Below are 24,335 nucleotides of genomic sequence, written 5' to 3'. Positions count from 1 at the left end.
AGTATCCTTTTCTTTTATATTTAAGTGGTTATTGTAGATGGATCAGGTCACATCAGAAAACACACGTTCATGCATTTAAGAGATTTGTCTTTTTTGCCACAAATTAAACACGCAACTGTAGCTATATCAATAAATACATCTATATCTGTAAATCTATCAAAACACTTAACTCATGTAGTTGTTCTTCGATGAAACATGGCACCGCGCCCTGTTCTCTCCTCCCCACATTCATTCTTCCGAGTAATGCTCATGGTGTTTGTCTTGATAGCAGAATTCGTTGTTTAAATAGAAATGTAATTCCCTTTACATATGTTGACTGTATATGACTTCCAGGTCTTCCACTGCCTATGGAAGCTGGTGAGATAAGATGCACAACAAACATGAAACAACCATGTGTTACTTGATTAGCGACTTTATTTCTTCTTTGTCAGCGTATTAGTTTGGTACAAGAAGCACCATTTCTATTGTGCGATCACCTAAATGACAATGCATCACCTTTGTAAAATCCACACCAGAAATAATTCCACCCATTAGCAACACAGTGAGAACATCGTGAAATCCGATTACCTGCACGTTGTGAAATTCGTCTGAACAAAGACAATTCACTGGGGGGGAAACCAAACTTCAAAAAGGACAGTGGCAGCATGTGGAGCGGAGGCGAGGTCAGAAGAACCCCTCACCTTCTAGTTTGAGTTAAGACTTGTTCAAAAAGAGGGAAAACACAGAGTGGAGCTTACGTAGAGGAACAGCTCGACTCACAAGGAGCACATGCAAGACAAAGGAACAAAAACAGACATTAAAAAAAGTAGTTCCATGTACAATTTTACACACAAAATAAACATGAGTATTTATTGACAGATGATGATATACACAATTGCTCCAAGTGCCTTCTCCCACATAGTACACGTGATTAAAAAATGATTCTCTATGAAAGAATTGCTTAAGCATAACTTCTAACTCCAGGCTACTGGGGGTCAAGGTTGTGACCTGTGGTCGACGCCTAACGACTGTGGGTTGAGTTTTAGCAGAGGGGCATGAAGCGCACAGGGAGCACGTCGTTATCAAAAGTCACCTTGACTCTTATAACCTAAACTGAAACTATTTATCACAACGTTTAAAAATCTACAGCTGCCCACAGTCGGCGATGACCAGCTTCTTGGAGGGCAAGCCCCCCTTGGTTCCCAGCTCTCCCATCTGCTGCACCACGTCCATGCCGTCCCGCACCCAGCCGAAGGCCACGTGTTTGAAGTCCAGGTGTTCGGCCTTCTTCAGCGTGATGAAGAACTGAGAGTTGTTGGTGTCGCGCCCCCGGTTGGCCATCGACAGGATACCTGGGCCCGTGTGCCGGATGTCAAAGTTCTCGTCCTCAAACTTGCTGCCATACACGGACTTGCCTCCTGTGCCGTCGGCGTTTGTGATGTCACCGCCCTGAAAAGACCAACGGGCTCTTTAATGATCTTCGATGGCGATGCACTTCTGAAAAATACATTCTTCCCTAAATATTTAGAACAAATTTGGTTTTTTTCAAACCTCATATTTGGAAAAAGTAGTAGCCCTGGAGCAAAGTGTTTAGTAGGTTTAGGAGAACTAGATTAGACACAATCCTTTAATCATAGGATAAAAGGACTGTTAGATGCACTGTCCATCAAAAACGATCCCCAAATGGCATCTACACCTCTCGGATGTCTGGTCTTTAATTTGGAGATCCAGACTCTTTCAGCCCCGAATCTCTTTATCATACTGTATATATATTATATACTTGATCTCTGGACAGCTCAATTGTAACTGAATACGTCTGCTCTTTTGATCCGTTTTGATCAGGGACCGTAGTCACAAATATACAAGTGCTATCATTACAAATATGTACGGTAAACACCAGTGAGCAAACTTCACTGAGGGAGAGGAGAACTAAGTTGAGTCAGGACGTGTTTCACATTTGGATTATCACAAGCCCTCTCACCTGACACATGAAGTCCGGTATGACTCTGTGGAAGATGGAGTCTCGCAGTCCGAAGCCTTTCTCTCCGGTGCAGAGGGCCCGGAAGTTTTCTGCCGTCTTGGGCACAATGTGGGAGAAGAGCTCGATGGTGACGGTGCCCAGTGTCTGGCCGTCGGCGGACACGTTGAGGAACACCCGTGGATTACTGTCTCTGGAATGCTCTTGAACTCTTGACATTTGCGGCGAGGTGACGCACGAGTCGTCACTGCTGATTCGGCTCTGACAATCGCAGAACGTCTTCTTGAAGGATTCCGCTATCTCTGGGGTTTTGAACTTGGCTGCCAGCTGCTCCACTTCGCCATCGCCGTCTGGTAAAACAGGGATCGAAAAGAGACCATTACCAAGGGGGCATCTGAAAAATATTTTGTCAAATACATATCTATGTAAAACGTGTTTTATAATATCCATGCAAAGGAAGTGGGACAAAAGAGTAATGTGATCTCAGACAAGAACTGTCAGCTGGACGTTTTTACAACCAGAGCTGGAGGATCCTCATCAGACTGACTTCATATCGACAGTGTGTGCGTGTACCTGAGTAGTCGGTGGCGGTCCACACCAGTGCGTTTGCTGAGGAGTTCATGGGTTTGAGCTCCATCGTCTCGGAGATGGTGTGGTTGGCACAAACCCTCAGCACCTGCTCTCTTCGCATCAGGATTCGGTAGAAGCGTTTGGCCGGGTGGAAGAGGATCTTGATGTCTCCGATGCCGCGCTCCTTCCACTGGCCCAGGTCCCGGTCCCATCGGTACAGCTTGGTGCGCTCCTTGAACAGGATTTCCTCGTCCTCCTCTCCGGACTTTGTCTCCACCTGAGAGACACAAATACAAGATGAGCCAAACCCCTCGCTCACTAAAACTCCACTTGGTGGCTTAAATGAAATAAAGCTCAACATTTTAGACTACCTCTGGAAGTGACACTATTGGTTCAAAGTGAATGTCCTCATTATTAGAAGCCTCCTCTTCATCACTTCCCTCATCACCGGTGTTTTTTGGTGCTGAAGACACGGCCGACCCAAATACTGACGCACCAGCATTTGCCCACGAGAAGTTGGTGTCTACATGAAAGAGAAAACGATAAATACATGTAGTGAGATATAATTTCGTTGTGGCAATACCGTGGTAGATACATGTCAACACAGTTGAAGCCAACCTTGGGATCCAAACGCAAACCCCTCTGTGTTATGGGCCAGGTCTGCGAATGAGAAGCCACCGAGTGTGTTGAAGCCAAAGCCGGAGTCTGCGGACGGAGAAACAAAGTTATCATTAAACACTGGACAAAGTTTTTCATGCCTCTCAGTTTGGTTTGCAGGATTCCAGCAGACAGCAGGTTGGACAGCAACATGTAGTCATGTGAAGCAATAATGAGGAAATAAACACAACTTGAAGAGTAAGATGATAATCAGTGGTGGTTTACACGATCAATAAAGTACTAAAAAGAATCTATCAAAGCATTCATAATCCCACTGAAGTCAATGAACAGGAGCATTCTAAATGTCATATATTGTAAATATCAAAGTAAAAGTACTCATGCGGAAAACAGCCCCAGTGACTTTTTATTATGATGTCATCAATTCATGAATGAATGTGTATCTGGTGGGGATGAACAGTTTTTTCCAGAAGAAACCAGTTTAGAAACTTAGATGGGAAACCAAAAAGCAAAATTTAATATAATAAACAAACATGAAGGGATTACATGAATGTCATGGTGTTTTCAATTCAGACAGGCTACGATAGTAACGTCAAGATTGAAGTATTTTTATCAAATAGTCACTTTCCCCAAACTTAAATATGGCAGAGGAGGAATTACTAGCATCACTGCAGGCCCAGGTGGCTCCACAGATGCACTGTGCTGGAACACCGTTGATGAGCAGGCGAACAGATCAAGACCAATCTTGTGAAGATGGTCGTTTCTGAATCTGACAGGAACATTGTGACAAGCTGTGTCTTAAATGTAGTAGATCCCACCCAACAGGTAAGATCTGTAGTGGGGAACAGTGTACTCTGTACCTTGACTGGTTACAGTAGTAGTAGCAGCAGTAAAAGCTGCAGTTTCAGTGTTGGACTCCGGCTCCGGGCTCTTCTTGGTCGACAGGTCAATGGGGCAGCTGCTGCTGATCGGAGCTTGACTCGGCGTCTCGGCTGGCTGGTCTGAGGTCTGCTCCTGTGGTGTAAACACGCTGCCTGCAGCGTCAGTGCTGCAGGATGACAGGCCTGGCATCAGCTCCTCTGGGGCTCTGCTGCTGGAGGCTTTCCCCACTTTATTTAGCTCGGCATCCTGGAACGAGGGATAGGAATTGGAATGAAAACAAGAGATACATTCTCCTCGTACATGCGGCGTACACGTCGTCTGGTTGTATGCTGATTTGATGGGAATTCTTATCTGTACAAAAATTAGTGCAATCCTTTACCAGGTCCTGCTGTGCCTTGCGGACTTCCGTCTCAAAGTCTTCGGGCTTGTCATGGTCTGTGTCGCTGTCTGTGGTGCTGAGGCCGCAGAAGAAAGTGGGTGGAAGCAAAAGGCTCTTGGCCTTCTCCTCCTCCCGCGGCGTTGGCTTCTTCTCCCACACCACCTGGCAGTCTGGCTCTGAGCGCAACACACGGAGAAAATCTTTATTCATCCATCACAACCTTTATATTAGGAATTACACTTGAATAGGTTACTGGAATGATAAAGTATCACTATGTGACAGAATATGATACACATACCATCACTACATGCTGCAGCCTTTTTCACAGGAAGATCACGGTAGAGCTTTCCATTCAGGGCTTTCACTGCCGACTCGTAATCCTCGTCTGGAGATCCAAAATCAACAGGTATTTTGCATGAATTATATTTGTTTTTGCTAAGAAGGAAGACATTGATTTTGCTGTTCCCACCTCACTCATACAGACTTGGATTTGTGAGACAATTTTAGGAAACTCTATATTAACTTATTATCATGTATTTTTATTTCTGGACTGTTATGTTGACACAGGCAGAAAACAATGTGCACTTGGTTCAAAACAGAAATATTGGTAAAAGCAACAATGAAACATGGCAATGTCAACATTAAAGTCTCAGGTATTTTACCAACTCTGGAGTTGGACACAGAAATAGAATTATATTGACTAGTCGTCTATGTTAGTCACTTTAAACTATATATACAAATTTTCATACTCGTGTTTTGTATATTTAGGTCTCACCGTCAGTCTGATCGTCGCTGCAGTATCCGGGTTCATTCTGGTAGCAGAAGAAGGTGAGCGGCAGCAGGAGTTTACTAGCGAGAGCCGCCTGCTCAGCAGTGGGTTCTCTGATGTACACGACCTCCACTTCCGAGTCCTCATACGACCCTGCATCACCTCCCTCTGCCTTTGGGGGACCTGCGACACAGATATGACAGAGGTGGAATAACTCAGTCAAGTTGGGAAAGAACTGTTCAGAGGATCAGCAAAAATGAATCTGCTTCCTCTTATTCCCTTTATAACCGCAGGTGTTAGTTCCACACACACACACACACACACGCAAAAACATGCACAACAAAAAGATAAAGCATGCGTTTGATTTAAAATGTTTGAGACCACCTGTATTAATAAAATGTTATGGGTGCATGTATGCGTGTTGATTATTTATTCAACAGACTACACCAGTTGTTGTACTTGCAGGACACACGATATTGTAAAATTAGCAGAAGCCAGACTAGGAAGAGAATTGTATTTCACACTGTTGCTAAACATCCAGCACTAAAAATGGAGCTTGTGACGTTTGTCCGGTGCATTCCTCTCCCGTGTGGAATCTTCTCAGCTCACCTTTCAAAAGACAGCAAGTTTAGCGGATGTGCGCGCTGTTGGGATTTAGAACTCTAGTCTGGTTGTGTCAGCTGTTTAAAGAACTGGTCACTGATCATGACAAGACTTACTATGTCTAATACGTTAGTTACATTATCACATCCCCATTGACCAGGTTCAGAATCACTGGAAAACCTTAACACCCCTATGAACTGAAGGACAGTATGAGAACTACTGATTGGCCGCAGGTCTAGTGTCAAGACTCAGATGAGTTGAACAAAGCACAATTGGAAAAATTCATATTTTGGGTGGAAGAAATATTGCTATACATAGTATTTATATTTTGTACATATCGTACTGCTTTTTAATATTCTGCTATCCACTTTGTTGCCGTAACACCCCGAAAACACTCAAAGGATTATCTTATTTTATCCAATTAAAAATTTAGAAATGATATTAGGGACTCATCATTTATTTAACTAAATGTAATATTAGCCAGTGACAGTTTAAAACCGTTTCATAACCACTTTAATGAAATAACATAACTGCATTTCGCTCTACTTCCACCTTGAATTGGTAAGATATTGACGATAGGGTTTTTGGGCAGCTTTGTATAACTTCCTCCTGTGCGAGACACTTAAAACTTGTGACGAGGGTGCTCAGGGAGGATTTTTATAAATTAAAAAAAAAAAAAACTGTACAGTAAAAACTGCACCTACACACTGGACATGCAACACATTAGCTTCACTGTTTTCTCCACTCCGTGCATCCATGTTATTTCTCTCTGGTAGTAAGGGGTCAGCAGCCAGGTGACAGCTGAGAGGTGTTAACACACACTGCAGTGATTAGAGTACCTGGGGGTTCAAATTGGGTGGTTGATGTGCTGGTCCAAAAAGCCATTGGGTTATCTTTGAAAAGCCTAAAATCCAGCCCTACGGGATGATGGGTTGTTGGGCGAAGAGAGACTAATTGTGAGGTTGGTATCATAAAACATAGAATGTGAAATACTATGAGCGTGTGTTGACTGGATTATATAAAAATGTGTACTAATGCATCATTCGGCTGTGCAGAATTCAGTATGTGGAGCCAAAACACCTAGTGTAGATCTGTCACTAAATAAACAGATACATCTAGAGTTAAATTAAACATTATACAGAGTGAACTGCAGCTATGTGTGGTGGAAATGGGAAATCAGTTATTTTAATACAATTCCAGTTCCTAGTAAAAACTGAGAGGGGGCTTGGTTGGCTCAACTATGAAGATGATGGAGCAATGAGATGGAGATGGAATAAGACAATGAAGTAAAAAATAAAATGAAATACAACAAACCCCATCCTCATTCAAAAACAGAATATCAGACAACTGGTTCACATTTTAGGTGGGGTTTTTTACCTTTCCCTGGGATTTTGAATGCAGGTGATGCAAGTGTAGCCTTGGCGGGACGTCCCACATCTTTGGCTTTCAAACCGGACGCAGATTCCTCTGTCTCGGATTTAGGAGAGCCAAAAATCTTCTGAAGGCTATCGGTGCCAAAGACAAACTTGGGAGGCGACACCACCGTCTTTGAGAAGCTGGCTGGAGTGGGAGACTCTGGTGCACACGGCTGAACATCGGGGAAAAGCTCTGTACGTACTTTTGTGGTCTCTTCCAGAACGGCGATGGCTGCCTTCCCACATACAGCTGTTTCAGTCTTTGGCAATTCTGTAGGTCCACTGTCTTGAGGTGAGGCAACTCCGGGTGTCGCTGGAGTCATAAGTTCCTCTTTTTCTTGCGCGACCTTAGCCTCCTCAAAGACCTGTTTGAATGTGTTTGCTGTATCCTGCAGCTTGAATCTCACAGCCAACTGCTCAATATTACCCGCCCCTTCTTCTGCAAAGTCCATGGCGCTCCAGACCCAGGCCTTTTCGGCGCCTTTCATAGGCTCCAGCTTCATGGCTGCTGTGATCCAGTGGTTGGCACAGATCTTAAGTACCTGGTCTCTCCTCATTATCAACCTCACTCGTTTGGTGCCGTAATTCTGCAGGAGCTTGAGGTCTCCAATACCCCTCTCCTTCCACTGACCCAGCTCCTTATCGTAGCGATACAGCTTGGCCCTGTGACTGAAGGCTACCAGTTCATTTTCCTCTCCAGTGGAAATCTCCACCAGATCAGGCAGAGGGACTACCGGCTCAAAGTACTGGCCATCCCTATCCTCATCCTGGCTTACATCCTGTTCGTCGTCAGTACCCACTGACACTCTGCTCTGGTTAGGCTTAGCAGGAGACTTGGAGGGGCTGATGCCAGGTTGGAAGCTGAAGTTGAACCCACTAGTGGATTCTCCAAAGCGGAAAAGGTTCTCTCTCAGAGGGCTGCTGGCAATGGGAGAGGCATAGACTGACGAGTCAACAGTATCATCTAAAGCCTCTTCGCGTAGGTCGTAGTTATCCCACTCCAATGTGGGGCCAGTAGTTTCACTGTGAGCCTTGATTACGAGGCTTGAAACATCCCCTGATGTTGTAATCCCTCCCTGGTTGTCATCATCTTTGATTTTAGTTTTCTCGTCCGTCAAAAAGAACTTCAGGTCCTTCAAACCAGACTTCATTTCCTCTGCTTTCTGAATGAGATGGGCAGTTCTACCCGTGTCAACGAGCTTGTGGGGTGTTTGTAGGGGGATGTCCAAAAGAAGTCTCTGGCATTCTTCAAACTTTTCTTTAAACTCCTCAGCAAGCTCTGGGCTTTTAAACTTGGCAGCCAACTGTTCGAGTTTAGCATCTCCATCAGAGAAGTCGTTGGCCATCCAGATCCATGCTTTATCTGATCCCGACAAGGGCTTAAGATTCATAGTGGTGGTGATCCAGTGGTTGGCGCACACCTTCAGAACCTGTTCTCTTCTCATGAGCACCCTGAGTCTGCCATTACTGCCGTGTTTCAGGAATTTGAGGGTTCCCACACCTCGCTCTTTCCACTGACTGGTGTCGGTGTCAAATCTGAACAGTTTGACGCGCTGAGAATAAAGAACCTGTTCATCCTCCTCCCCAGTCACCAGGTCCACCTTATCGGGCATCTGAACCACTGGTTCAAACTGAATATCGTCATTTTCCTCTGTCTTATACATGTCGTCATCCTCCAGGTCATTTGAGGCATCCGTCTTGGTGGGAGTAGCCTGAAATGATGTGAACAACTGCTTACCAGCCCCAGAGAAACCTTTGAAATCTGGGTCTTTCTGGCCAAATTGGAAGTCTGCGCCAGAGGACTGTGCCAGGTCAGCAAAACTAAATGCAGGGTTTTTTCCAGAAACTAATGGATTTTCATCTACTTCCGTTTGGTCCACTGAGGGTGTAGACGTGTCTTGTTTCTCGTTGTGTTTGTCAGCTATGCTTTTAAGAAAACTGGAGGCAGACCCTGATGGAGGGGTTTGATTTTCAGTTGTGGGGGGGTCTTTTTCAGTGTCCTGAATGCCAAACTTGAAACCACCAGCTGGAATGGGCATTGAGAAAGAGAAGCCTGAAGCACTGGTACTGGCACTGGTACTTGCACTGGTGCTAGATCCAGACTGAGGAGTTTCAAACTTGAAGGAAGGAGCTGAGCTTTTATCTTTGTTATGACCAAACTGAAAAGTGCTGCCAGTTCCAAAAGGCATTGTGAATCCAGTTTCAGTGGGTTGACTTGATGAACCCTTGGTTCCAAAGTTAAAGCTGAAAGTGGAGGCTGAGGGAGCAGAGCTAGTTGTGCTTTTAGCATTGGGATTTGGTGTCTGACAAGCCAAACACTTGTTGACAGAGGCCTTGTTTCTCACCAGACACGTGTCACAATCCCATTCTCCATCCTTCTTGGCAAACATGTCTTCTAAAGAGGGAGTCTCAAGTGGGGTGTGGCAGGCAACGCATTTAGTAGCCGGTGCATCATTTCGGACCAGACAGGCATTGCAGTCCCACTGCTCATCATTCTTTGCAAAACCAGCCCCAAATCCTGACCCTGCTGGCAGATTTGATGCCACTGAAATCCCCTTGGTTGATTTAGCAGCAGGATTGGGGCTTTGACAGGCGACACATTTGTCAACAGAGGCTTCATTTCTTACTTCACATACGTCGCAGTCCCACTGCCCAGGCTTCTTGCTAAACTGTCCACCAAACCCAGACTTCGCTGCACATGCAGAGGGCTGCGCAGCAGGTGCCTCTGCAGCTGGTTCGGTTTGTGCTGTCACAGTTGTTTTAGCTGAGGCTTTATGAGCTTTGCAAGAAACACAACTGTCTGCAGAGGCCTTGTTTCTTACTTCACATATGTCACAGTCCCACTGCCCTGGCTTCTTTCCAAACTGAGCCCCGAAAGAAGAACCAAATGCACTGGTTACTGTGTCAGCAGATTTCGAAGCGCCGGTCCCAAACGTAAATGAAGAGGGTATAGAGGCCCCAAACGCACCAAATCCAGAAAATGTAGAGCCCGAACTACTGGAGTTTGTTGAATCAGTCCCGAATTTGAAAGTAAAGGGACTGGCTTTGGTTTCACCAGGAGCCTGAATGTCTGGTTTTGATGAAGAATTGGGATTCGCACTTTGACATGCAACACATCTAATATCCAAGGGTTTATTTCTTACACAGCACACTGTGCAATCCCACTCCCCGTCTTTAAGTGCAAACTGGGCTGCCAGTGATTCAGAACCTTTTATGCTTTCCTCTTTCTTCTCCGGTTGACTGTGCTTTTCCGGTGATTTGACTACAACTTTCTGGGCCTCCTCAAACTTATCTTTGAAAAGTAATGCTTCATCTACTGTTTTAAAGCGGATGGCCAGCTGCTCAGGCTTAGGCTCTTCATCCGCATAATCAATGGCATTCCAGACCCAGGATTTGTCAGAGCCTGCATTCGGTTTCAGTAGCATATCAGCGGTGATGTAGTGATTGGCACAGATCTTGAGGACTTGTTCTCTTCTCATTAAGAGGCGGACCTTCCCCTTAGTGCTGTGTTTTAGGATTTTAACATTGCCAATTCCCCGCTCCTTCCACTCTTTTGTCTCAGTGTCAAATCGATACAGCTTTGCCCTGTTGCAAAACATCTCCTCCTCCTCTTCCTCACCGGTTTTCACATCTACTTTATCAGGAAGAGGTACAATGGGTTCAAAATGAGGACCATCCTCATCCTCCTCAACATGAGTGCTGTCATTATCGCTCTCTGCTGCCTTTTCTGCTTCTGCTCCATAACTGGGTAACCCAAACACTGGCTTAGCAACATCCCCAAATTTAAATGGCTGGTCCACCTTTCCAAACAGACCTCCAGTTGCAGCGTTCTGCGCAGGATCAACAAAGGAGAAGCCAGTGGCTCCTTTAGTGCCAAAGGTGAAAATGCCAGATTGGTTAGAGTGCTGTTCCTGAGCTGGAGGCTCCTCTGGAATAGCATTTGTTTTAGTGGGAATGTCCGATGTAAGAAGACCAAGCAGACTTTCACTGTGCTTGGCCTGAGAACCGGAGAAAGTGAAATCTCCATCGTTGGATTTAAAGTTGGAGTTGAATTTAAAAGCAGCTGAAGGTGTTGATTGGGCAATTGCCCCAGCTCCGAAACTTGGCACTTTGGGGACTTCAGCAGGTGCGTGCTGGCTGAAGGACAGCTTCCCTAAGTCCATAGGCTTCCCCTCTATCTTTGGTGGCTGAACAGGGGCTACAGACGGCTTGGTGAAGTAACCAGGTTCAGGTAGAGGAGGGTTAGTGGTTTGTTGGGTTACACTCTGGCCATAATATTCTTCACTATATGGGGAAAGAAGGCTTGTGGCTGGTGATTCAAATCGCAGAGGAGTGCCAAAGACTTGTTCTTGAGGAGGGTAAATGCAGGCTTGGGCTGTTTGCAATGGAGGAGTGTGAGTGGGCGGCTGGTACGCATACATATGCTGCTGAGGTGGCATACGGTTCACACCATACATTGGGCCCTATGCCGAGAGAGAGAAGAAAAAAAAATGTCACTGGGTGTACTGTGAGCAAGTTTATTAATGTAAATCGATCGTTAGATGCTAATCTTTACCTTGGTGGGGGTTACGTTTGCTGCTGTGCGCAGGAGATACTGGGAGTTATAAGCTGGAGACTGGTTGTAGTACACAGAGGGGCCTGTGGTGGCAACTTGAAAGAGATAAATTACATATATAATATGTTATATGTTGTTAATTCTTTAAAATATTTCTGTCAAATACTTGTAGAGAAAAATATGGAACTGAAAATGTTGACATGCTTTGGTTCTATGTAGTGTGCTTACCTGTTAGGGGGGCACCATGGTACGACTGGACTGGGGTAAAAGACTCCTGTAGGCCCTCTGCCCCGTAGCTGTCCCCATACAGCTTGTGATGAGGGGAGCCTGCATTCCCTGAGGCGTTGTGTCTCAGATCATGAACTTCATTCTGCAAAAAACAAGCAACTTAATGAGAAGTGACTAGAGTTGAGATGCAGGCATAAAGAACATTTCATGCACACTAACAGTGACACAGGGTGGTGATTTCCAAACCATATATAAGAACATTTTATACTGTGACAGTCTAATGTTAATTAATCTGCATTGTGAAATAGTCCCTGGGATTTTTGATTTACCTCAACTGCAGGTAAACCCAGGCCTTTACTTGAAATAGACCATTAGAAGAATCAGACCTTTATATGCATTTCTCCTGTTTTGTTCACATTTCAGTAGGCAGCTTCCCTGATTTCTGATCTGATGCCACATTATTTACTGTTTTTTAAAACGCCTTCATCCATGTCTACCTTTTGTCACAATAAAGTCAACATCATGCACCCTGGCTCTGCTTCAGGCTCTTTAGATTTCTACCTATTTATATTCAAAAACTGATTGCATGACTCTGGAATATTTTCAAATGTCTTTTACATCTTAATTTAAAAGACCCTAACCCTAACCCTAAGAGTGGAATCTGTGAGGCTATGTGGATATTTAATTAAAAAAGATATTATATTTCTAATCCTGACCTTGAGTGCTTCAACTTGCTGACACAGCATCTGAAGGAGACTTTTCTGGTCCTCCACCCAATGAGGTGGTGTCTTGGGAGAAATCTGAATGACAGAGGAAGAAGTTAATGGAAAAAACGTCATTAATTTGGGTTCTGAACCAACACAGAACACACTTAAAATATATGAAGAAATCAAAATTATCAAATTATATCTCAAATCATATCTCACATGAGATTTCCTCGGAATGATAATCAACGACAAGAACCTACCAGTCTTTTGGAGGGAGAGACCATGCTTTTGTTCGGAGAGGGAGTGGAAAACTTAATGTGGGATATTGTGGCACTGGCTTCTGTGGGGTGAGCAGGGCTAGAGTGGGCCGGTCCTCTTCGGCCCTCCTCTTTCTCCTCCTCTTCATCCATGGCATCCCCACTCTCCCCAAGCTGCTGGTTCACATCATTCAGGAGATCTACAACTTCCTCCATGGACACAGGCAGCTGGGACACAAAATGCAGGCAATGTTTACATTATTACAGGGTTCACATTGAAAAGTAAAAGCATAAAGATAACCAGTGTCCACCATATGTACTTTTTCATTTTATATTTTAAATGTTATAAAATGTTACCTTATCAATGTCATCAGCATTGGCATTGTAGATCTTACAAAGGTAGATCCTGAACTTTCTCAGGAAAGTGATGCACCTGTCTTGGGTCTCCTCAACCCCATTGCTGGCCTCCTCTGACAGCCGCTGGTAGATCTGTCAAGGAAAGGCAGCACTTATTGGACATGCACAGGTCATATTAAAGGTGCACCAATCTGATGTCACAGACTACGGGCTGACCCCTGTGAATTTTGAGGAATCTCTCAGTTAAATGCTGTTCAACATCCTTTGAAATGCAAGTGTGTCTGCACCTAGGCAGCCAACGCTGGAGGATGCAGTGACCACAAAAAAAGCCAATGACTTACCTGAGCCAAATGCCAGATGGATGACATGTTATTGATGGTCTCCAAGGTAGCGATGGCCTCTTCTGTCCTGCCTTCAATGTCAAGGAGAGCTGCACATACGATCTTGAACTCCTCTTCATAACCTTTCACAGAAGAAATCTGAAAAGGGACACAAATATGACACACATGAATAATTCAACATGAAATAACTTAAGACGTTGGTTGGAATCAAACCTCAAACCCAAAGGTCTACCATGCATTACCATTTGAAAAATGTCAAAACCTGTTTAACGATTTATGAGGTTCTTCAATAAAAAGTCATACTTATTAATAAATTAAACACTAATAAAAGAAGCACATAACAAGATGTAGACACTGTAAGATAAAGCACTTGTATTAATAGTTGATAAAAACACAAAAGGCTGTCAAAAACTTATAAGAGGTTCAAAGATTTGCAGGAAGGAATCTTCAGACTCAAGACTAGATGGTCTCATGTCCTTCATTTCATACAATACAAAGAAAGCATGAACACAATATTAACCTGGACATCTTTAGAGGGAAAGTGTAAGAAGAGGGGTTCGAGGGGTTCGGGTATACTGCGTCGGTTTTTGATCCTTTCCAACAGTGGGAGGACGACTTTCCAGTAGTGGACGCTGCGGCCGATGTACTCCTTCTGGTCGTAGTAGGAGTTCACTCCATCACCCTGGGTCATTAAACAAACAAAAAGAGCTAGAATTCAAAGAGAGAAGGTAAACCAGCCACATTGGCTTAATGCAGGGCAGACAGCATTAACACAGTCAGAACAACAGTATTCACTTTTCACAGAAGTAGTGTCTTCAGTTACAAAGTCTACATTAATGAAAAGGACACAGTTAGAGAAGCAACACATGGCTGTTTGGACAACTTAAAGTTTAGCAGCTGTAGAGTGAGTGACAGAAAGGAGCAGGTGTTGAGACACGTGTCTGTGCTCAGTATCTGGCAAGGTTATGAGTGGTATTTTCCTGTCTGTGCTAAATGTCTGCCACCCACATAACTGCAGTCCAGCAGCTCCCTCCCAGTGGAAAGGCAAAGACTTTGGATTCTATTGTCTGTTGATTTAGTATTTTTAAGTGAATTTGAGTTTGGAAAACTTATAAATACATTTAAAGCACACAAAAACACTGTTGTCAAGCTACCTACTAACTGAGATTGAGTAAATTCTGTGTGTGTGTGTGTGTGTGTGTGTGTGGTGTGTGTGGTGTGCGTGTGTACCGTCTGGCTTAGAGTCTGAGCCCAGTGGATGGCCAGTGCTGGTTGAAGCCCATGTTTCTCTCCGGCCCTCAGAGTGCTCAGTCCATGCTGCACAACCATCCGTAGCTTGGCTGACATGCTTGGGCTGCAAGAAGAAACACGTCAAAAACACTGAATATTTGGAATCAGAATCACAAAAAAATATTGGCCTGTTCGTGTCATTAATAATGCTAATAAAAGTTTATGTTTTTGCATTTACCATCCAACCATTTTTGACCATTTCTAAACACTGTCCACAGGTTTGTAAATTATTGGGATTCAGACAGAAAAGTCGGTAACTTATTCATGTCTTTACAAGACAGCCATACTGACACTTATGTTTTTAAGATTTAGTGTTATAGGGTAAATATATTAACCTATGTAACTCACTATTTAAATTTTGCAGGATTGCCAATGTTCAGACTATGAGACACAAAAACTCTGATTACGACTATTCTGTATTTGCATAATGCCCTCCAACAATGTCTGTACCGCTTAATATCTAGGAACATTTTGATTTGACGTCCGTAAATTTTCCGAATTTTTTGGGTGGGTGCTGTGCTCGCAGGCATTTACTGTTTAACGCACACCTAAGCACAGTATTGAAGTTAGGTGCAGTGGAGATGCTCAACACCTCCACTGCCTACCTCTTATATTGTTACTTTACATACAACCAAACTAGAAGGTCTTTAAAACAATATTGTTTTTACGTAGATTAAGGTAATCAATCATACCCTATGTAAGATGTGGGGGAAACTAACTGGTTGTATGTTTGATTTAACCATCTTTGAGTTCTCTGACTCACGCTGCTTGTTTGTGAATGAGGCTGTAGATGGCGTCCCACAACTCCCTCTGCCTGTCAGTGGTCAAGAGGCGAAGGAGAGGAAGCGGAAGGCATCGAGGCTCGTAGAGCTGCTGCTGTTGGTTCATTCCATTGCTGATCTTCGCCGTCTCCTGGAGCTGACAGTGGCTACAGAACACCACGCCATGTAAAAACACCTGGAGGGGTGAACAAGATAAGAGACAGAGACACGTTTACATATTGAAATTGCAGATCCAAATTTTCAACAAAAAAAATCTTTCTGCATCATTTTCTTAGTAGGTAAGGATGGAAGGCTTCTTGTTTACAATCAGCGTTGGCTGTTGCTTTTGCTGGTGAAATATGTTAGTCCTGTAACAGCTACAAGCTAGCTTTCCGTCTCAACCGCAGACATCAGACATCTCCAGAAAAGCTTCACCCCCTGTTATGTGAACCCATCACACCAGCCCACATGGTTCATCCTACCTCCAGGTCCAGTAGGCAGATGGACTCAGGTGCATTTGTGTCCAGTTTGGAGGTTTCCAGGGTTAGCCTAGGAAATAGCTGTGCTAGCCAATCCCGCAGGGCCGGTCTTTGTGCCAGTAGTGTCCACTGCAGCCCCAACCAGCTCAGATGTTGTAAGTCACCAGCATGTAGTAGGATGGAGCCTAACAAAGAGGCAACACCATTATTACAATGACCAGCTTGTATGCAGTACAAATACATTTACTATATGGGAACAAAAATACATCTTAACGTTAATGACCATTTATACATTAGAACCCATGATAAACTAAGATTACTAAATAATACTGCCATCTACCAAAAAGGAAAGTGAGAAAAACGTAGAGCTCTTCCTGCTACTTCAGTTCTCAGTCAGGTAATCAGGTAATTATAGTTTCGTACCAGTGTCCCATTTGGCTAGTTGAGACAGTTCTGGAACTGTTGTGTTGATGGAACGAATGTCATCATTTGCAATAAATGAAGATCCAGTGGTGGCCTGAGGTCCAAACAGGAGTTCGAACAGCGAGTCCTGACCACTACGGTTCCCAAATGCCTCCACCACCTACACAGAGACAACATAAAATGATTAGGGTCTTTTTCTAGAAACATTAAATATTAATGAAAAAAACATGCTGTCTATGTCTGATATGCAGAAATGATTAACATTGGTGTTAGACTGTAAAGAAAAAACAAAGGTGCATCCAAGTTTAACATGTCAGATAATTTACACATGCAAAGTCAAATAAATTACATTGTTATTAACATCATCATCATTAACAACGTCATGTTGAAAAGGCTATAACCTTTAACTACACTGAATCAGAACCAAAGCACAGACCTCTCTGATTAAGGTGGATGCATCGGTGCTCAGATTGAGCAACATGTGTCCAGCCTGACTCTGTCGGTCGTTGGCCAGCAGCTCCAGTAGCTGTGGGGCCGACTGGTCTCTTTTGCTCACTTTAGGCTTTGGTCTGGGAACCTGGTGAAAGAACAAAAAGTAAACTGTCAAGAGCTGATTTTTCAAAAGTTCCTGGCCATTGCTGAAAAAAAAAATTTTGTACATGGAAACAAAGAACAAAGACTGCATACTTTGTCCTATAAAAGAGTCATTTAAACTGAAAGGTTCATGCATTGTCAGTGTTCTTACCTACCATTCATTCAAAAATAATTACACATTACATTCTCATACAAAATCCAGTCAGGTTAAAGGCTTGTCTCACTTCAGACATGCAGTGGCTACATATGCTTTATCAGGTGTGTCAGTACCTGGTATGCTAGCAGGTAGCACAGTGCAGCCAGGTCGATGACAACCCTCCAAGTCTGCTGGCGATCCTGAGCCAGCTTCAACAGCAGTGTGGCAGCATGGAGGTACAGGTGACCTCTCATCTCCACAAACACCTCACAGAGGTCGTCTGTGTGGCGGCCTGCGACGCTGCTCAGAGTCTGCATTGCTTGGTCAAAACTGCACACGCACGCGCACACACACACACACACACACACACACGTACACGTAGTTTATTATAGGGCACAGAGTCTCCTGCAGTTATTTTTTAGGGGAAATAACTGCCACCTAGAAGGTAGCAGGGGAGGGGGGGAGTAAAAACCTAAAATACGTTTTGCAAAATCAGCTGCCTGCACCAAAGCCTTTTTTATGATTTGTGCTAAATGGTCAAAGCACACAAAGCCCTGGCATTGTTTTGTTAAAGGCACCTTCTGATATCATGATGTAAAACAAGTAGAACCCACTTTTTCACCAATAAGATGACTGGTCTTTTAATACAGAGACTACTAGAACAACTAAATCAAACTTATTAAAATCAAACATCATACAGTATACAGTGTACAGTGTATACTGTCATCTGCATAATAATACAATGGAATTGATGTTAACCACTGTAATTTATATAAAATCTTGAATGCAAAGACATGAATGTTGTATGTCTTCTGTTAGTATAGAGATTCCACTTAAAATATAACTGTGAGCAGAATGATGGATGGATAAAAACAACCATAAAAATGCAGAAATATAAACATGAATGTAAACAAGCTGAATCTTGGGGGAAATCACTCCAAAATCCAAAAATAAAATGGACTTGAGGTTCAGATTTGATTTTACGGATACAGCTTGTCTACAGAAAACTTCCACATATACTACAACATAAGACCTGAACATGACCTACCCTCTGAGTGCATCGACACTGGGCTGCAGGATGCTCTCAGACAGTGTGATTCTCAGCAGGCTGCAGTGGGCCAATAGCAGCTCCCTCTGGAGTCGCCGACACATCTTTTCATTGCTAGATATGCTGGGCTGAGCCAAATATTCCTTTAAAAAAAGATTTGGGAGTTAAAACAGGATAAAGGTAAAGTAAGCTTTCGAAAAAAATCACCATACCCCTAAAATATACCAAACTTTAACTGCGGCTCTTCTAAATCTGAGGCCATGCTCACCTGCAGTGTGCGCACCACCACTGTGTACCAGTCCAGACTGTGGCTAAGCACGCCCCTTTTCTCAGCAGCCAGGCAATGCTTGATGGCCTCCTCCAGTCGACCATCCTGACAGAACAGCTGGACCAGCTTCACGTTCACATGCGCATCACCCGGCCTCGCCGCCAGCTCGGCCTGGAGGAGGTCGAACAGGCGGTTCCATCCCTGCTGACCCTGACGACTCAATAGACGCTCCTGCATGCCCCGAAAAATATATATAATTTTTTTTCACTTTTCATAATAACATAACAAGACCTTTAATTAAGTGTTTTGCTCTGTTGCTTCATTGTAAAGATGTGTGCTGTGCAATGTACCCTGCTGCCTGTCTCTTTCTATTTCTCTAGCTAACACATTGACCCGTTCGTCAGTCGAACTGGTCATCGGCAAGACACTGGGAAAAATCCAGCTGTGTTGGTGGACTGTCAAAAAAATCCATAGTTTTTTTTTTCCAGCCGGCAGGCAGAACTTGGTAAAAGGCCAACAGTTTCCTCTTAAGCCATTCGTGTTCCTGTGTCGGCCAGCGGTGTTCAGGTAGACTCAGGCCTAACACCTGCGATCTTTGTACCCCGTACACAAAAGAGCGCACTGCATGTTTATTCAAAATGATCAACCAACATTAACACATGACAATCAATAAAAATCCTGTTCATGAAAAGCTAGCAAATAGTAAATTGATGACAGAGTGGGAGGCAGTAAAGAGTGGTAATGGTAGAGTTGGGGAGTTGATGAGAATGGATGACAGAAGCCTCACCTTTAGGTTGAAGACGGCAGGGTTCCCTGGCAGAAGCTTTGCAGCTTTCTCCACCCAGAACTCTGCTCTGCTGTCGCTTTCCTCCTGACTAACCAGCAACTCAGCCACCTTCAACACCAGGTCCCTCTGGGCGGGGTTCAAGTCCACTGACCGCTACAGACACACAGAGTTGAAGCCATTCCGTTTTTACTGAAGTGTGCAGATGTGATCAACAAGGACAAGAAAATCCAAAAACATGGAAGAGGTGGGAAAGAAAGACTTGTGGGATGGCTATTCATATTATTTATTTATACCTCACAAGTCATCTGAGGGAGGAAAGGGAAGGCTATTTAAGTTCTGGAATAAACATGATGAATCTAAAGACAGGAGGGTTTTGTACACTGTACGGACTGTTAAAACCCTCTGAGGCAAATTTGCGATTTTGGGCTAAATAAAACTGATTTGACTTCAATGTCAAGTTATCTCTTGATTTTATTTACTTAGGGAATACAACTAAATGCATCGTGTGCCCTGGAAAATGGTTTGACTCCTTATCACACACTAAAACTGGATGAACTGTAGTCAGTGCTGGTCCCAGACAACACTGCATACAGAACAGGACACAGTATTTTAACAGCCTAATGAGGCATATTTCACAGCTGGTAGGCCCAGCTGGAGAGCAGTGACTGGGAATAAAAAGATTGGAAATGAACAGGGTTTATGTGCCCAATAGTTCATCATGATACCCAGATGGGCCTTGATACTGAATTTCCACATGGGATCAGGATGTTCACGATTACAGTGGGTGTCCAACCTGAATAAAAGTGTACGGGGAAAACACATTCTGTATGTCAGTTAACAACCAGTGAACAAAGAGTGGCCTTTATTAAGTCAGTTATATTTTTGTAACATTTTAACACTGTTACAGCTGCTCCGAACCGCTGAGATTTAAGATTTGATTGTTTCTACTATTTCGACAGAGGAGAAAACTATTTTCACGTGATCATTTTCATCATGTTCATGTTTGACATCATTTGACCTCTGGATTTGAGCTGAATGCACCATCATTTTAGAAAAGTGACCAAGTAAAGGTTGTAAGTAAGTAAATGTTCACTTTGATGGATTACAGTTCTTTTTTCTTTTTTTGCACCTTCACTTTCAATAACTGACACCAAAGAAGGTGGGGAAATATCTACAACTGTGTGTAATGCAATGGAATGAGCAATAGGTAAGAAATTTAAACTACAGTCAGAGCACATGTAATTTGCCCACCCAAAGGAGGTATTAATAACAGCCTACACCTGCTTGGTTGGTTCACCTAAATAATTAAAGTTGGTTCCTTGTACCAACCTGTATTTTAAACAGATTTTTTTTATATTAACACAATGCTATCTTTGAATTTCAACCCTGCACACTTTATATGAGGTGTAATAACACAGATGTCAAGTGTTTTGGATAATCAGCTGGAAGGGGAACCCATTTACAACAACACACAATCCAAATTTAAAAGTCTGTACATTTACAGTACAAAGACACTCAAAGCAGAAAGGACAAAGTAAACGAGCTCGAGGTAAGATCTTTATCCACACTGTAGGATTGACTGCCTCGACGCAAATCATTTAATGTATGGCTTTTAGGCTGTGGAATGACGAACCACCTGCAGTAAATAGATAAAATCCTTCCCAGAATGAGATTAGTTAACAACGAACATCATTAAACATCTGACTCATTAAATGAATTCAGTGATATAAGTCCACATTTTTAAATGATCCCATCTGAATTGTTGCAACTTTTTAAATTAACTGATGGATGGACTGCGTTTACACAGCACTTCTTTAAAGATTCTCATTCGCCCACGTGCAGACAATCACATACTGGCCTGGCCATTAGCAGTAGTTTTAAGTTTTCTGTTCAATCTTGCTCAATGGCCCCGATCAGACCTGGTATTAACATCCGTCCCGAGTGATGCAAACACTTGTGGACAGCGCTAAGTACGCCAGTTAACACCTGGCCATAGAATGCCTCCAGAATGTGTCTCCTGTGACCACTTGTGAGCAGATCTCACTTCTGCGATTTACATGCAAATAAACTTTTCTTTTCTCTTCAGAAAGACCTATATCGTAGTTTTTAGCCAGTTTGACTATACAGATTGGTCTGATGTCTGTGTGTGTGTGTGTGTGTGTGTGTGTGTGTGTGTGTGTGTGTGTGTGTGTGTGTGTGTGTGTGTGGAGGAGAGGTTTAAGCCACAATATTAACACTGAATAAATCAATACTTTTGTTACATTATGGAATTGAAGTGAGTCGGAGGATGTTAGTTGAGTAGACAGGTCCTTCAATGTGGCACAGGATGCATTCGCGTTCACGCTGTTAAAAGAACGTGGCCACATGCGTCCCAGACCTCCACCGAATGTGGTTTGGGTGCTGAGATCTCAAATGCATCCTAAGTGCGTTCGCAGCTGTACTTGGCGCTTTCCACTTATGATCAGATCACTCAGGACGGATGTTAATACCACGTCTGAACAGGGTCAATGACGCTTTCACATGTGCACTGAGGGAGCCATTGTAAACAACAAGCCCTGGTTTTCATCCCAGTAAAGGCAGAGTATGTGGCAGACATTCATCACTCATTTTAAAACACTTTAACACAACATTGGTCTTCGAGAAGCACATCATGCTATACATTCTTTCCAGAGGAAAAACTCTTTTTATTCCCTCGGTGACGTTCTCCCTACCTTGTAACACCCCACGGCCTTGCTGACGTCTCCTTCTCTTTCGTAGAGCTGTCCAAGGAATTTGTGTGCTTTGGGATCCCTCTGCTGGACTTTGAGATACCCTGATACATGTCTAGGAAGGTTCAACACAAGCAGGATCATTGTCGATGGAGGAATGTTGAGAAGCAATAACACAGTCGGTCAACGAACAGCGGGGAAGCTCATGTGCTTACCTTTTGGCAAGTTCATACTCCTTTGCTTCAAAGTACAACTTAGCAAATAAAAACCCTTTGACTGGCTTCTGTGGAAAGACAACATTGAAGAGGAATATCAGGGAATATTTGAAACAGATTGTATTCTAACTTCTATTAGTTAGAACCCATGGCGATGAATGCTATTGCAACTCTGACATTTTATTTTTATTGACATGTCTACAGGTTGTCCACCCGATCTGAGCTAGTGTGGCCGACTTGTGCTTGGTTCAATCCCTTTACAGGTGCTGGTTCTTTGACACAAATTGGAACAACTGACACTCGCACATTATGAAAATAAGTCGCCGCCGTAACAGTATAATTATTGCATGAGGGCATGAATCTCATATACATGACACGACGGCGTATGCACCGGTTCAACCGAGAGCCGGGGTCCTTGTTGTTCTAGACACAACTATGACCAACTAGGCGCAGGAACTAGCCGATGGCTAATGAGCTAGCGCTGCTGTAGCAACCCACTGCCGCGCAATTCAGAGCAACCGGGGGGGAGGAGGGCACGACGCGGCGCTAACACGCCGGTTAGCTAGCGACCGCGCTGCTAGCCGGGGGCGGACAGCGGAGCCCACAGCCTCGCGCCGAACACGACGCACGAGCCGAGCGACCTCACACCCGCTTGATTTGAACCGAAGCTCGTGCTCGTTCGACCGGGTGCTCCGGCTGACACATGCGGGCTGACACCGCGGCGGCGGCGGCTCGCTAACATTAGCCACCGGCTCAACTTACCTCTTTGAGTGAGGGAGAAGAACTCTGTACGGAGGAGACGTAGCGGTCCACTTCAGCCTTACTCCGCCGCATGGCTCCAGAGACAGCGGACTAAGGTTCATACAACGCCGGCAATTCACAAACTATATGTATATTTTTGTTTTAAAAAATGGCATTAATATCGGCTCGACTGTCACTCCTCAGCGTTGACTGCCCATGGCGATGGTGCGCAGTCTCAAATCCAGCAAACTGCAGGATGTCACGTGGGCCGAGCGCTTTCTTGAATCGCCCTCCTTAAACCAATGAGGAGGGAGTATTCGGCATGACGCACGCTGACGCACTTCACTTTACAGGAAGTCCCGGGCTGTGACGGGGTCCTCAACTGTTCGACACCGATTAAATCCCAATTAATGCGCCGTTGTTTTTACAAGTTTGCAGTTCAAAGTTTGAACCTGTGTGTGAATAAAACATGGAATAATACAATAAACTATGCAAACTTGAAAATTTTAAGCAAGAAAATAATGTCATGGATTGTTTTTGTTTACCAATGAACTTCCTACTCAATCGAGTTCTTCCTAGAGTTCTTCCTAGTGCAATAGAGTAAAAATTGGATTAAAACACTATTTGGTGTCACCTGTTCTCTTTTTAAAACAGCACCAACTCTCCCAAGTACATATTTGTTCCATGCATCTTGGAAAAACTTGGAGAAACTGGCCACGGTTTCTTTTGTTGACTTTGGCTGTCTCTTCGAGTAGTCACAGAATGACTCTGTGATGTGTGAGATCAGGGCTTTGTGGAGGTCATGCCATATTTTGCTGGACTCTGTGTTCTTATTTTGTCTCTGAAGACGGGTCTTTGTGACCCTGTGTATGGATTGGGCTCGTTGTCCTGCCGCAGAATAACATTTGGGACCATGCTGTCAAACATGATTTGACAGCTGGACAACATAATGACCAGGTACATGCAAACTTACCGGGCCACTTAAGGACTACAAAGATGAACCAAAATGCTTGGTATGTCATTTTTTCCAGGAATGGCATTATAGATCCAAATGCATCACTTTCAGTGTGGAACAATCAAAACAAAAAGCTTGGAAAAATGAAATGTAAAACATGTAATCACAGTCACCTCTGCAGCCGTGTATGTTGCGAATTAAGTCGGAGAAAACTTATTTTAAATCTAAAGAATCTGCAATACACTCACAAATCTCCTTCATGGTATACCTTGAGAGGTGTCAGAACTCAAAAATG

The 24,335-nt window shown here is 43.8% G+C and overlaps 1 protein-coding gene and 1 long non-coding RNA gene across 3 annotated transcripts; one reads left to right on the top strand and one right to left on the bottom strand.

Annotated features, from left to right (window-relative positions):
* Positions 1-396: 396 nt before the first annotated feature.
* On the bottom strand, positions 397-23,329 carry ranbp2 (RAN binding protein 2). 2 transcript variants are annotated; one of them, XM_035651482.2, is made up of 29 exons: positions 23,107-23,329; positions 22,345-22,412; positions 22,133-22,244; positions 19,422-19,574; positions 18,635-18,865; positions 18,367-18,509; positions 17,453-17,648; positions 17,025-17,165; positions 16,589-16,748; positions 16,169-16,350; positions 15,689-15,882; positions 14,866-14,989; positions 14,156-14,317; positions 13,636-13,773; positions 13,295-13,426; positions 12,941-13,165; positions 12,690-12,773; positions 11,974-12,115; positions 11,746-11,840; positions 7,153-11,653; positions 5,179-5,355; positions 4,702-4,788; positions 4,404-4,579; positions 4,003-4,270; positions 3,146-3,232; positions 2,899-3,050; positions 2,531-2,804; positions 1,961-2,307; positions 397-1,428 (listed from the first exon to the last, which is right to left on the bottom strand). In XM_035651482.2, the coding sequence occupies exons 1-29, from the start codon at positions 23,176-23,178 to the stop codon at positions 1,123-1,125; spliced, it is 9,129 nt and encodes a 3,042-aa protein (XP_035507375.2). In that variant the 5' UTR covers positions 23,179-23,329; the 3' UTR covers positions 397-1,122. The 2 variants fall into 2 exon arrangements, with proteins under 2 accessions (XP_035507375.2, XP_047193089.1); XM_047337133.1 differs by lacking the exons at positions 397-1,428; positions 1,961-2,307; positions 2,531-2,804; ... (4 more) ...; positions 4,702-4,788; positions 5,179-5,355 and adding an exon at positions 6,544-6,692.
* Positions 22,858-23,607, top strand: LOC124850987. The gene is made up of 2 exons (XR_007032084.1): positions 22,858-23,201; positions 23,290-23,607. It is a non-coding gene; the product is annotated as an uncharacterized LOC124850987 (long non-coding RNA).
* The last annotated feature ends 728 nt before the right edge of the window (positions 23,608-24,335 follow it).

This window comes from Scophthalmus maximus, chromosome 14, assembly GCF_022379125.1.
Source record: "Scophthalmus maximus strain ysfricsl-2021 chromosome 14, ASM2237912v1, whole genome shotgun sequence".
Lineage (NCBI taxonomy): Eukaryota > Metazoa > Chordata > Actinopteri > Pleuronectiformes > Scophthalmidae > Scophthalmus > Scophthalmus maximus.
Note: the sequence above shows the minus strand (reverse complement) of the source record. Positions and strands in the feature narration are given on the sequence as shown.

What these genes read in the sequence shown, in the direction of transcription:
- ranbp2 (XM_035651482.2), bottom strand. Translation starts at nt 23,178, where the DNA reads ATGCGGCGGAGTAAGGCTGAAGTGGACCGCTACGTCTCCTCCGTACAG. An exon ending in CTCAGACTCTAAGCCAGACG is followed by an intron (nt 14,318 to 14,865) that starts GTACACACGCAC and finishes TTAATGACCCAG; the next exon opens with GGTGATGGAGTGAACTCCTA. An exon ending in TACTACTGTAACCAGTCAAG is followed by an intron (nt 3,233 to 4,002) that starts GTACAGAGTACA and finishes CTCCGTCCGCAG; the next exon opens with ACTCCGGCTTTGGCTTCAAC.